This window comes from Camelus ferus, chromosome 19, assembly GCF_009834535.1.
Source record: "Camelus ferus isolate YT-003-E chromosome 19, BCGSAC_Cfer_1.0, whole genome shotgun sequence".
In the NCBI taxonomy this organism is placed as follows: domain Eukaryota; kingdom Metazoa; phylum Chordata; class Mammalia; order Artiodactyla; family Camelidae; genus Camelus; species Camelus ferus.
Genome location: NC_045714.1, coordinates 34,577,620 through 34,591,604, shown reverse-complemented (window position 1 = coordinate 34,591,604; position 13,985 = coordinate 34,577,620). Strand labels below are relative to the sequence as shown.

Here is a 13,985-nt window from a genome sequence, read left to right as displayed (position 1 = left end):
CTCCTGGGCTTCAGCTTCTCTATCTGCAAGTGGGGGATGAAAATGGAAGATTTCATGCTTAGAGCCTGCCTGGCCCCCTGCAAGCACTGGTAAATCCTCCAGGAGATTTCAGCCCTCAGACTCCTGCTGTCCCCTCAACTCAGCCATCTGGCCACCTCCATTGAAACAGCCCTCACCCAGGCACTTGGGGCCACAGTCCAGGGACGGGCTGCCAATGGTATTCTCACAGCTCTAACCCAGCACCAGCAGCCCCCAGGGGCTCAGGATGCCTCCATCCATTTCGGTCGAGCGCCCTCTGTGGATTAGGCACAGCGCTGCATGCTGCTCTCTCCTTTACGACAACAATTAACGATTCAGTGAAAGAAGTTCTAGGAGGCTGTGAAGCAAAGAGTTAAAATTGTGTCCCGTCCGTCTGCGTCTGCTCGTGGCCGCCTTCCTGCCCCCACGCGCTCTGTACGCACATCGCTCTCCCGGCGGCGCCCGGTCTGGACGGAGCCCCGTCAGCGCAGGAGCCCTGCGTCAGGCTTTGCCATCACTGCGTAGTTGCCGCAGTGTGGCTGGGCCGCCGTCAGTGGGGCCAGTGCCCCTGGTGGACCTCCGGGCTGCAGCCCAGTTCTTTCTACTTGTGACGGGGCCACAGGGTAAGCTTTCATTCGTGACTCTTTATCCGCGTGGGCATCATTTCTCTAAAGCAGACTGCTGGATTCAAGGCTGACATGCTCTTTATGTGGGGGTTACCATCAAATCCCATCTCCCCAGCAGGCCGCTCCAGACTTGCACACTCACTCCCCTAGCCCGTGCCAGTAGGTGCCTGTTGCCCCTTCTCCTCCACCCTGGCAGTCCCCAGCGTCCTGCCTCTCTTGTTTTCTTGTTCCCTTCAAGGTGACTGGAGGTCGACATCCTCTCATGGCCATGCTGTTGATGCCAGCCGACACCAGCTGAGACCAGTGTTTGTCTGCATCTCAGGGGACACCATTACAGGCACCCACAGGAATTGGGGGCCAGTGGGGAAGAGGTTTGGGTCCCCATAAGTAGTGTAGGGAGCAGTTTAGAGTTGGGTTCTGAAGTCAGATGGCCCATGATTTGAATCCTAGCTATGCCCCTTGCTGGCTGTGTTACTTTGGGTGAGTTATTCAACATCTCTGAGCCTCAGCTAGGTCATCAGAAAGGCCAAGCTCACAGGAGCATCTAGTTCAGATGATTGTTGTGGATGAGTCAGTACATACTTGGTGCTTAAAACAGTGCTGGGCCCATTAGCTGCTGATGTATTACTTGGGCACCTATAGTACAGTATGTACGAACTGGTTTATTTCATCCTTACAACTAGGGGAACATGAAGCTCTGAGAGGTAAAGGGACATGTAGCCCCAAACTGGATACTCACCTCTTGCTGCTCTCAGGACCCTATTTCAGGTCCCAGTGGGGAGGGTAGCTGGTGTGAGGGTGGCCCACCCCTGCTGGGAAATGGGATTTCCAGGGCTGGAGCCCAGTCCAGGGCACGAGCCTTGATGAGGAACAGATGCACAGAGTTGGGGCCCCGCCCACTCCCCGTCTGCTGCCCGGGGTGGGGGGTGGCGATAGCTTCCAGATGGGCTCTGCTCTCAGCAGTACCTTAAGTGACTCGTTCTGGGTCCCTGCGGGGCAAGACTGCGGACCTCTTCCCTGGCTCTCAGCCCCTCTGGTCCTGGTAGATACCTGACAAGGTACCTTGGTTTGGGCTAGGTGACCTCAAGAAAGTTGGTCCTGCTCAGAGCCTCAGTTTCTCCCTCTGAGAAACAGGCATTCTCCAACACTGGCCTGGCAGAGCTGTTGTGTGCCGGGAATCCTAAGGAGAAGCATGAGAGGTTTTCCCAAACTGTGGAGGGCTGTGCATCTGGGGCAAAATCTTCCAGACCAGGCACCCCAGGAGAAGGAGGCCTTTTGTGTTTGGTTTTTATTTTCTATTCATATTTAGTTTCTGAATGTATTCATATCCAGAATACAAAATTTCAAAGGTACAAAAGGAAGTGGACATAGTGAAAGATGTTTCTCTCCCACCTCAACCTCCAGACACCCAGAGACCCTCCTTCCCCAAAGCAACCCCATCACCAATTTCTTCTGAATCTGCCAGAGATATTTTTTGCACACGTAAGGAAATACAGAGGAATTTTTTTACCCAGTGACGGCAGACTTCACACACTACTCCGTACTGTTCTTCTGTTATTGAAAACACCCTTTAGAGGTCTTTCTACATGTCTCCAGGAAGATCACCTCATTCCTTTTGATGCCTGACCAGGGTGAGCTTCAAAACAACTCACAACTCTTCCGCACAGACACTGACAAATCAGAATGGATCCCAGCAGTGCACAACCACTACAGCTGTACAGTGCCAGCCCTGTGTCTGTGTACTGTTTTCAGTGCATGGATGTGTCAATGTGGACTTAACCAGTCTTCAAGTGATGGGCACCAATGTTTTACTTTTTCAATCAAGCTTGCAATGGCAATGAATATCCATTTTAGATATTTGTGGAAGGATATAAGTAGGATATTTTCCTAGAAGTAAAATTGCATTCTATATCCACATGTAAACAAATTTTATTTTATCCTCTACCTTGCAGCAAACACAACAATGAACTTGAAATGGGCCATAGATCTAAATGTGAAACCTAAACCCATAAAACATCCAAACAAAAAGTAGGAGAAAAATCTTTGTTACCTGGGGTTAGGCAAAGATTTTTCAGACAAGACACAAAAAGTATGAATCAGAAAAGAAAAAAAATGATAAGTTTGACTTAATTGAAGTTAAAAACTTCTTCTCTTCTAATAGAAATTTTACGAAAATGAAGACAAGTTATGGATTGGGAGAAAATATTTGTAAAAGTTACATCTGATAGAAGACTTATATCCAGAATATACATAAAGTGTTTGCATAACTCAATAATAAGAGAACAAATAATGCAATAAAAACTAGGCCAAAGATTTTAAAGGATACTCCACCAAAACAAAGATATTGATGGCAAGTAAGCATATGAAAAGATACTGAACATTATCAGCCATCAGGGAAATGCAAACGAAAACCACAGTGAGATACCGCTAGGCACCTATTAGCATCGGTATGAAAACACTGCTGATGCCAAGTGCTGGTGAGCGCCTACAGCAGCTGGAACTTGGGAAAACAATTTGGCAATTTCTTATAAAATTAAATCTGCACTTACCATATGACCCGGCAATCCCACTCCCAGATGTCTACCCAAGAGAAATTAAAATTGTGAAAAAACATACACAAATGTTGATAGCAGCTTTTTGAATAATCACTAAAAACTGGAAACAATTGTCCTCCAGCAGGTGAATGGATAAATAATAGAATACTACTTGGCCCACAAAAAGGAATGCACTATTGATACAAGCAAAAATACGGATGAATCTCAAAGGCAAGATGTGGGGTGAAAGAAGCCAGACTCAAAAAGCAACGTACTGTATGATTCCACGTCCATGACCTTCTGGAAAAGGCAAACCATATGGAGAGAGAACAGCCGGTTAGTGTTGCCGGGGCTGTGGGGTGAGGGGGGAGGAGATTAACTGAAAAGGGGCAGGAAAGAACTTTCTGGGGGTGATGGAACTGTTCTAGATCACGACTGTGGTGGTGGTTGCATGAATATCTGTTTGTCAAAACACAAAGGCAGGAAATTTGTTTTTTTATCAGAAATACTTTTGACAATAATAAATTCCAACAAGGGATGAATATTGTTCTTCATTCCCAGGGGCTCCTGGCCTCCCACTGCCTCCTCTGTGTTTGTCAATGTCAGTGAGCAGGTTGGCCATCCCCAGATCCCTCCTGCTGCCCTTCCACCTGTCCCGGCCCATCCAGCAGTGAGGACCACCCCCACCCCCACTTTGGGCAGGCTCCTCGGTCCTCGCCACTTCTCCCCTTGCCTGTTGTTGGGTTAACCTAGCCATTACCTCCCACCACAGTCCCCCAAGATCATGAAGGAACCAGCAAATATTCATTGACTGAATGAGTGATGGATGCATTATTGCCCTTGTTAGAGAGGTGGCCCAAGGGTAGGGCTCCATCTTCTACTACATGGGGACCTGAGCCTCAATTGTATCACCTGTAAAATGGGGGAGAATGTAGCAAACAAGCGTGTGAATAGATGCTCGTAAACCTTAGCAGTCATCAAAAAAATACAGGTTAAACAGTGAAGAGGCACGCCCTCTCTACCAACACCCACTGGACCGGCAAAAATTAGGAAGTAGGAATGATCAAGTGTTAGCAAAGGTGTGGGAGATGGGAATTCTGTGCTCTGCTGGCATTTGAACTGGTGCAGCACCTAGGGATAGCAAGCAGGAGTGACCCAGCCACCCTCCTCCTGTGTGTAAAGCCCAGAGAGATTCTCCCACTGGCCCAGGAGGGGACCCTAGGAGGCGATGGGCCACTCTCCTGTGATGAGGTGTCAGGAAGGGAACAGTCAACGAGAACCCATGTCTGATGCCAGGGTGAGTGAGCCGCAGGGGAGCAGGGGCCATGTGACCAGGTGAATGAGGGGGAAAAAGAGATAGGAAATCTGTAGCATGAGGCCATTTCTGTAAATAAAAAACCACACAAGCCCACAAAACATCCCAGCTTGGTTCACAGGATCACCATAACCCAGGACACAGACTAGACTCCTGAGAGTGACTGCCTGGGTGGGAGGGGAAGAGGAAGGGCGGGAGTATCAAGAAGGAAACTAAATTAAATAAAGCAAGAGTGGGGTTTGCAGAAACATAATGAATAATGATTAACTCAAATTTCTTGGCACACACATTGTAAAAAAAAAAAAAGAAAGAAAAAGAAGATAAAATAGGCATGATGGAAGGGCGGACACAGCATCGCCTTCCTCTAAGGAGCTAAAGTGGGCAGGGTACTCAGCGCGGTGCTAACACACCGTCAGCTTTGTAGATTGAGCCCAAGTTACCTCCAGACACCCGCCCTGGATGTGGGGCCTTGCACCTCTGGCTCCCTGGGCAGTGCTGCCCTCTTGTGGCCAAGACAGTTATAGGACTCAGGCCCCTCCCAGGGTATGGAAGGAGGGGAGGAGAATACAGTCACAAGAGGAAGGAGACTTCCGATTGGGGAAGAGGTAGATCAAGGAAGGCTTCCTGGAGGAGGGGCGTGTATGCTGAAGGATAGATAGTATTGGCCAGGGCTTTACACACCTGATATCGTTTCATTCTCCACCACCCTGGAAATCAGTGTTATTGCTTTGGCTTTATTTGCAGCTGTGGAAAGGGAGGCTCAGTGGGCAAAGTCACACACCCAAGGTCATGCAGCTTGTTGGGCGCGGAGCTGGGATGTGCACCCGCGTCTGCGTGACTTGCTGGTATGTTCTATCATTCCCACTTCGGAGTGGATCAGGGAACCCGGTGAGCCCAGGCACAATTTACCCCTGAATCCTGGCGTCTGAACGAAGCCTCAGCAGAATTTCACACCAAGTTTGCACAAGGAGTGGAAACGGAACCTGCAGGGACAAAGAGAAGCTTGTCTTGGGATGGCGTGCGGGGACTCACTTCAAAAGCTGGCCCTTCGCTCTTTGACAGGTGGCTGGGGCGCCCACACTTGGAGGTAAAAGATGGGTCCTCCCTCCCTGAGCTCAAGGACATGTCTCCAAGACACTCTCTGAAAAACGCTTTATTTTGGAATTTATGTCCAAAGCCATTTGAATCTTTATCAAGGGTATTTAAAGACCTGTTTGAAAAATGTCTCCAATGTATTTCCTTTTTAATTTTTGGATTTGGTCATGTATCCCTGATTTGGTCATGTATATATATTGTCTGAAAAGTCCAAAGGAACAAAAGAGAAAGCAAGTCTCCCTTCCATGCACTTGAACCCCATCCTCCATGCACTTGAACCCCACCCCCCATGCACTTGCACACCGTGGTGCTGCTGGCTGTTCCCACGTAACAGTGCATCTCGGGATTGCTCCACATCAGTTCGCCACCCGCTTCCTGAGATTTCTCAGCTCCGTGGAGGTCCCTGCGAGCTATGGGAGTACAGTATATACAGGGAAGAGCCGTGTACCCTGTACACTTGTCACTTTGCAGGTGAGCCAGGCTAATTAGAGGATAAATCCCTAGAAATGGGTTGCTAGGTTAGGGGACACATGCACTGTAACTTTGATAGATGTCGTCAGCTTGCCTTCTGTAGAGGCTGGGCCGTGTCCTCCCCTGAGGAAGGTAGGGGACAGCACCAGAGGGCCACCCACAGCCTAGCCAAGGCCCTGTGGTTTGGAATTCTGGCTCTTTGCCAATCAGATAGGTGAAAAATAGTAGCTCTGTGTGATTTTGTTGTCATTTAATGAGACTCAGGTTGACCACCTTTTTCAGTGTGTGTAAGACCTTTTTGGAATTCCTATTGTGGGTGAATATTTTTTCTGTGAGGGAGCAATGCTGAGTCAGGTGTGCCTTCATGCGTGCATGTGCCAGAAGTGCCTGCCTGGTTGAGGGCAAAATTTTGAATTCCCATTCAATGACTTATTTTCTGAGCCTCAGATTCCTTGTCTGTAAAAACAGGAATAACAAATCTACTTCAGAGGGCTCTAGGGAGGATGAAGTTTTTAATGTTAAGTGTCTAGCCCAGTTCCTGGCTCAGACTTACTGTGTAAGAAATATTTGTTGAATAAATACAGGAAATATATGTAATTTAAAACTTTTATTGAGCACTTACTGTGTATACAATCCTTGCTCATATATTAACTTGTTTAAACCTCACAGTAACAACAGGAGGGATCTCTTATTTTCCCTTTTTACAGATGGGGAAACCGAGGCACAGAGGGAGGTACAGGATCTTGCCTAAGGGCACATAGCTGGTCAAAGGTAGAAATGAGATTTGGGGCCTTGCTGTCTGCCCCTCCACCCTAGGAAAGGTGCACTGACCTCTGTTTTTGTTTATTGCTATGAAAACCTGCCCAACCTTATTTTATTATTTTATTATTGAGTTCTGAGGATCAGGAGTCCAGGCAGGGCAGCATGGGGCCAGCTTAACTCTACTGTGGCCTTGGCCAGGAAGACTCTACAGCTGGGACTGGAAAGGCCAGGACTGGAGGACTCACTCCAGAGATGGCTTCTTTAGTGGCAGGTCTGGCTGGATAATCTATTTCGCCTCATGGATGTCAGGTTGAATGGAAAAGCACTTCTGTGGGTGAGGCTGGGAGTCATGGAGGACAGGACGGGAAGCCAGCAGACCCAGGGCTGCATTCCTATGTTTAGGGTCTGACAGTCTGGGAGGCTTAGAAATTCTGGGCTTGGTACCCTCATGAGCAGCTTCCTCTCCAGGCCTCTCTGCACTTGCTGTTTCCTCGAGCTGGGACCCACCCCACCCATCTCCTTAGCACCTCCTCATTCATCACTTCCCAGCCTGGCTCTTTGGCCCTGGGAGTGGAGCTCCTTGGTCCCCATAGGCTGTAGGCGGATTTGCTGCCCCTCCTCCTAAATCCTGTACCCTGTGTGTGGGAGGGGTCCTTATCACACCCTTGTCTGTACTTGTCCACAAGACTGGGTCCCTTGTCACCAGCAGCCAGCATAGTCCCAGGCACACAGCAGGCATATTTAGTGAATGGATGAATGAAGAGCTGAAATCAATGAATTTTGAATGACTTTAACCTGAGCTTCAGTTTGCTCTTCTACAAGTCAGCGGCTTGCAGGGTTGCTGTGAAAGTGGCAGGAGAGAAAGGATGTGAAAATGGGCCCAGATAGGAGGCAGTCAGAAAAATGGGGGTCATTACCATCTCCACTGAGGAGCAAAGAAAATGAGATATTGCCCCTAAAGCACTCAGCAGTGTGTGGCACATAGTAGGTGCTCAGTACTGGTAAGACAGTCTTATTGTTAGTCATCATTATCATAATTACTATTATTTTGTTATGATAAGAATGCAAATTTCCTGCATCACAAGGGCCATACACGATGGTTTTCGTCTAAGTGGAACTGGAGACACGTAGCCCGCTCCAGGAGTGGGGGGTGAGGGCCCCGCACATTTTCGCAGGAGGACCAGAACTGCCACCGTTATGGAGACGGGTTGTGGGATGTTGGCCTGGGGTCCCCCCTTGAGTCGATTTCCCCTCTGAGCAAAAAAGGGCCTGGGCCCTAGACCTCTGAGGTATGACCTTCTTTGTGCTGCTGTGAATGCCTCTCAGCCAAAGCCACCGTCACAACTGTTATTCCTCAGATACAAGCCTGTTCCTGGTTGGGTGGCGCCCTCTAGTGATAGAATGTGGGTATGACAGGCATTGTCGTACAGGGTCAGGCAGGCGCAGAGCGAGCCCAGGCCAACTGAGAGTCCTCCTGGGGAGAGGGCCTTAGGGGGCCTAGCTGGAGTATGGTGCTGGAGGGGTCAGGCAGGAGCTCCTAAACTTGGGCTAAGCGGTTATTCTCTCCCACTGGAACAGCATCGCAGTGGAACCTCCCCCTGTGCTCTGCTTTTGCGGGGTGACCCTGGCCAGTTTCTGAGCTTCTCTCTGAGCTTAATCTGTAAGATCTGGTTACCTGGGAGGGTCTTCTTCCCATTAAGGGGCCTAAATCCCCAGGGGAATGTGGGAGAGGCTGGGTTGGTAGAGATTAGGAGCTGAGAACAGAGAAATGTCGGAGATCCAAAGGTTATAGGCAGGGTTTAGGCCCTGAAGAAACTTTATCTCCTAATTTGAAAAAATTTCAAAAACAAAACAAAACAAAAAAACAACCTTGACCAAAGCCCCCAGTTGAGAACAGAGGACCAGACCCTCTGAGGGGAAGAACACGGCCAGGGGATTGCAAGACTAGAACTTTCCACTCCTATCTTGGTCTCTTAGAATCGTGGAATTTGGAACATTCAGCATCCTAGAATTTGAATCCTATCAGAAAACCCTGTATAGAATATAAACTCTGTAGATTCAGACTGTTGAGCCTTGAGGTCAGAATCAGATCTGCAGCCCCCTGAAATTTAGACCCCAGTGCTCTGGGACTGGTCATTGGAGAGCCAACTTCTCCTTCCATCTCATCTTGGAATGAATGTTTGCTCTCATTGTCTACTCCTAAATTTGTTAACAATTAGTAAGTCTGGGTGGGGCCCTGAAATCTGAATTTTTAAGAAGCACCCAGAGGATGCTGTTGGGCCATCCAGGTTTTGGGCAATGGATTTAATTCAGTCAGGCCACCTCTTCATCCATCAAATGGGGGAATGGAGGTCCAGAAAGAGGAAATGGTTTGGTCTTGACCCCACAGACTGCTGAAGATGGGCTGGGACTTGAACCTGTGCCTCCCAGTGCTGAGACCCCTCTCACCAGCACCCCAGGGTGTTTAGATGGCTCCGTGGGATTGTCACACCTCCTAGGTGTCCCTGGCCACTCAGACATGTCATACAGAGCACAGGAGGGTTCCTGGGGTTCACTTCTGGGATCTCAAGAGGCACAGGAGTGGGGGGATCACAGCGTTGCTCTCTTCTGCCTCCAGGCAAGCTTCCTTCTTTCAAGGGGCCTGGAGGGTCTGAGGTCCCAAGTCTCACTCTCACCTCTTCCCTGCCCTCACTGCTCAGCCCCTGCCACATGCTAGTCCTCTGGGCCCCAGGCATTCCAGCAAAAACCACTCCGTGTGGTTTAGATTCGGCTACTTCAAACTCATCAGCCTTGTGGTTTTGTAACACCCGCCTGATGCCCAAGAAGCATTTGTGAGTTTCTTTTTTCTTTTCTCTTTATTAAAAAAGGGGGGGGGTGTCTTGAAACAATAGAGCACATCAGAGGCACAAACTTGCAGAAGGGAAGCTGGTGGCCTGGCCTGGCCTGGCGAGAGGCGCTAGCTGTCCTCTGGGAGGTGAGGGCAGGGTGAGAGTGAGGTGGGCCTTGGAGGGTAGGCCCCCCAAGATCCTCTTGGGAAGCAGTGCTGCGGGATCCTCATGTTCCAGGCAGAGGGAGGCCAGAGAGTGGGCACTGTCTTGGGTGAGGACATGCTATTTCATCACCTTTAGCCTGTCCTCCAGCCTGGTGACACCCCCTTCCCCGGGCCACCCTGGACCCCTGGGGTCTCAGACTCTTCCTGCTCCTGGCTGTGGCTGCAGGGGATGCTAATGCAAATCAGGAACATTGCTTCCTGGGGAGTCAGGCGAGCAAAGGAAGCAGGGGTACCTTGATGGTGGAGTGACAGGCAGGGAGAGACTGCTCTTCCTGCTGGGGGGGGGGGGTGGGCGGGCGGGTGTCCCGGTGAGTCCACGTGCTCAGGGGTCAGTGCTGTGGGTAAGTGGGGGGACTCCTCCCCTGCTCCTGACCCGACCACTTCCTTTCTCACCTCCCCAAAGGCCCCCAAAATCTCCTCTTAGATATGGGTGTGCTGAGCAGTGCCACCCAAAGGCAGAAAGCACAGCACTTGGGTTCCTGCTGTGACCTTAGGCAAGTCCCTTCTCAGGCCTGTTTTCCCAGAGGGACAATGGGCAGGAGGGGCCTGGCTGGGGGAATGGAGTGGCTTAGATCATCTCAAAGCTCTTCCAGCATTCCATGGCCTCTTCTAGGATGAGCTCCCAATTCCCCCAGGGATGACAGCCCCACCTGGTACAGTGCTTGGGTCCCCATAGGACATGGGTGTACCATGGGCTCAGGAAGCAGGGGTCGGGGAACTGTGAGAGGGTGGGTGCTGAGGGGGCAGCAGGCAGCTTCTGGGAGGGTGGACTCTGCGCCGCAGGCAGGCATGGGGCTGGCTGTCCAGGCAGGCATGGGGCTGGCTGTCCAGCCAGAGGCCCCACGACAGCTCCTCCACGCCAGCTGGGGAAAAGTCTCTGGGCATCAGGAGGCTCTCGGAGCCTCTTCCAGGGGGTCCCTATGGGACCTGGTGGCTGAGGGCTGTGGACATGTCTCCAGGGATTGGCCAGAGCAGGAGGCACCCACAGCTCCGGGTCTGGGGTCCCCCCAGGAGCAGAAGCAGGACAAGCCTGCCTGGGCTGTGGCCTGGGCCCTGCTCTTAGAAACACCTTCTCTGTCAAGATGGGATCAGGGCGGGGTCAGAAAAAGGCCTAGAAAAAAAAGATGTTTGCTTTCTTTAAGGAGGAGACAGAGAGAGCCACGGGACGGGCGGTGGTGGGGAGCGTGCACAGGAGTTGGTGTCTATCAGTGTGTGTGGAGGGGTTGGGGGGGACACAGTGAAGAACAGAAGGAAAACAGGAGGAAAGAAAAAGGTAAAAGGAAGGTGAGAAAGAAGAGAAAGGGGAGGGAGGAGGGAGAAAGAGGTGGAAGAAATACAGGCAACAAAGGAGAAAAAAAGAAAAGAAAGGTAGCTTGACAGAAAAAAGAGAGGAGGGGTGGGGAAGACAGAGAGAAAGAGAAAAGAGGAGCAGGAGCGGCAAGAAAGTGAAGGGATGAGAAAGAAAACAAGGCGGCTGGCGCCCCGGGCTGGCTTCGGGCTGGGCTCCTAGGCGGGCGGCCGGTGGGGCCTGCGCTCCCCCTGGCCGTCCTGCTTCCGCTCCTTGCGCGGGCGCCGCTCTCTCCGGCCCTTCTTCTGGTTGGGGTTTCTCTCTGCAACGAGAGCGCAGGGCATTGTTGCTGAGGCCAGTTAGGCCCCAGGGGGCCCCTCGGTCCTGACGTGGGGCTCAGAAGGATGTTGGGGTGCTGACCATCGCTCCTTTCCGGAGCTGGGACAGCAGCATCCCTTAACCCCAACCCGATTCTTCTCTCAGTTCCTTAGGGGGTGAGGAGGGCGCTGACTTGCTGACAGCCGCCTGTGCTGGACCCCTGCCCTGCCAGGCTGGAGGTCCACGTGGGGTCCCTAGCTGGGACTGAGGGTGGCCCCTCCGGGGCATCCATGTCCCTCCCAATTGCACTCACTGCAAGGTCTACTGGGCTTTTGGCTGGAGACTCGACACCATTTACCTGGGTCCCCGCACAAGCCTCCCCACTGAGCTCCGGGTCCAGCTCTGCCCTCAAAACCACAACAGTGACAGCAGCGCTCAGCTAAAGCCCCCGCTGCCAGCTGCGGCTCCCATTGCCCCAGGCAAGTCACCCTGCTGACAGCAGGAGGCAGACCCCATGGAACACCATCACCTCACCCAGTTCCCAGTGGGGACTGGATGCAAACCCCAGGCCTGACTTGGGATCCTGACCCCCATTGTCCCCCACCCACGCGGAGCGGGACTGAGTTTCTAACACAAACACCTGATCCAGTCCCACTTCTCAGGTGAGGTAACTGAAGCCCAGGAGGGGCTTTGCTTACTCAGTGACACGGCCTGGGCTGTAGTTCAGGGCATCACTTTCAAGTGACTCCCATCTCACTTGGAGGAAAAGACTCTGTCATCTCTGTGGCCTGTGCCCCTCTCCCCCACCCCCGCCTACCCCGCCCCCGTCACTGGCTTCCTCACTGTTCCTCCCACATGGCAGAGGTCCACGCTGCCTCTGTATGTTTGCGCTGGCTGTGCCCTTGGCCTGGCTGGAGTGCTCTGCCCAGTCGTTGTCATCATTATTATCAACAGGTGAGAAGACGAAGGTGTGGCTGGGAGCAAGGCCAGCCCTAAATTTCTGGTTGACAATGTGTCTCCACACCCAGGTCATTTTCATGCATCGTTCAGCTCCACACTTTCCTCAACAGGAGCTGTGTGCCCACTTGAACATGAGGAAACTGAGGCTCAGGGAACCACTTCTCAAGGTCTCAGAGAGCTGGGAGGTGGGAGGGGAGGGGATCTTATTTATTGAGTGTCAACTGTGTGCCTGTCTCCCCGGACTCAGGGCTCCTCCCTCCTCAGGGCAGACTCAGGGTCATCCCCTGAGACCAGGCTGCCCACTTCTGGGGCTCCCACTCTAAGGTGAGGACAGCATCTGGGTGACAGGGTGTGGGGGCTGCCTGGGGGGTCCTTGCCAGCTATGAAGGTGGGAAGTGGGGTGAGAGGCTTTGGGTTCCCACTCTTCCCTATGCCTGCCCGATATTGGCCCTCTACCCACCCACCTAACTTCCCACCCACCCTCCATCCACACTCCCACCCTCTCATCCAGCAGGTGTTGACTGGAGACCTGCTGTATGCCAGGCCTTGTTCTGGGCACTAGAGAGGCAGCTGTGAACAAGGCAAAGAGCTTCCTCTCATTGGAGGTCGCACTCTAGAGAGGAAGACAGCCTCTAAACAAGCAAACACAACATGTGCGTGATCATCTCAGGAAGACGTAGTGCTGTGATGTGATGTGATGGAAAGTGACTCTTGGTTGGGGAAAGCTCATGGAAGGCTCCCTGAGGAGGAGGCATTTAACCTGAGGCCCAGGTGATGCAGGAAACCCACAGCAGGGGTGCTGTAAGGATTAAAGGAGTTGAAATTACAAAGCACTTAGCACAGTGCCTGCCCAGCACATGGTAAGCGTTTTATGAATGTTTGCTTCAGTTGTTATTATTACTATTATTATTGTTATTATTATCCCCGTCCCCATCCTCATCATCATCTAGGGGAAGAGCTTTCCTCTCTCAGTCCCTCCACAGCCGATCAGCCATCATCTCTGAGAGAAGTGTGGCCAGAGTAACAAGTGTCTGTGTGGTGTGGGTGCTTCCCCCAGTCTGGGGTCTCTTAGTTTCTCTGGTCCCAACTCAAACTCATCCTCTGTCCCCAAATGCCCACCATGACCCCCAGAGGCCTCCCTTCTCTGTTACCTGCACTTCCAATCCAGGCACCACAAGTCCTTCTGAAACCAGGGTGCCCCTGGGTTCAAGTCCTGGCTCCATCATGTCCCAGCCGTGTGCCCCAGGTGACCTGGCTCCCGGGCCCTCACGTCTAGCGTGACTATTGGTTCTTCCTTGCACGCAGACCTAGTTTTGAGTTCCAGGTCCAGCTTCCCTAGCTGTGTAATCCTTGGGCAAGTGGCTCAACCTCTCTGGGCCTCAATCGCCTTATCTGTAAAACTGGAATAATAACAATACTAACCTCACAGTGTCATCGTGCCGATTAAATGACTTAATGAATGTAGAGAATTAGCACGGTTCCCTGTGCGTAGTAGGTGCACAATTCCCCGTGCATAGTAGGTGCACAGTTAACATTAGCTAATTGC

At 51.6% G+C, this 13,985-nt stretch overlaps 1 protein-coding gene and 1 long non-coding RNA gene across 3 annotated transcripts in view; one reads left to right on the top strand and one right to left on the bottom strand.

Annotated features, from left to right (window-relative positions):
* Positions 1 to 350: 350 nt before the first annotated feature.
* LOC116657987 lies at positions 351 to 5,719 on the top strand. 2 transcript variants are annotated; one of them, XR_004313190.1, is made up of 3 exons: positions 351 to 641; positions 3,321 to 3,514; positions 5,238 to 5,719. It is a non-coding gene; the product is annotated as an uncharacterized LOC116657987 (long non-coding RNA). The 2 variants fall into 2 exon arrangements; XR_004313189.1 differs by having other exon boundaries at positions 883 to 3,514.
* A 3,976-nt stretch (positions 5,720 to 9,695) lies between these two features.
* The window catches only part of RSPO4 (R-spondin 4), a 33,887-nt gene continuing 29,597 nt past the window's right edge, over positions 9,696 to 13,985 (bottom strand). Inside the window, exon 5 of the mRNA XM_032462021.1 lies at positions 9,696 to 11,483. Coding sequence (XP_032317912.1) covers positions 11,380 to 11,483 — 104 coding nt within the window. The 3' untranslated portion in view covers positions 9,696 to 11,379. The remainder of the gene's footprint in view (positions 11,484 to 13,985) is intronic.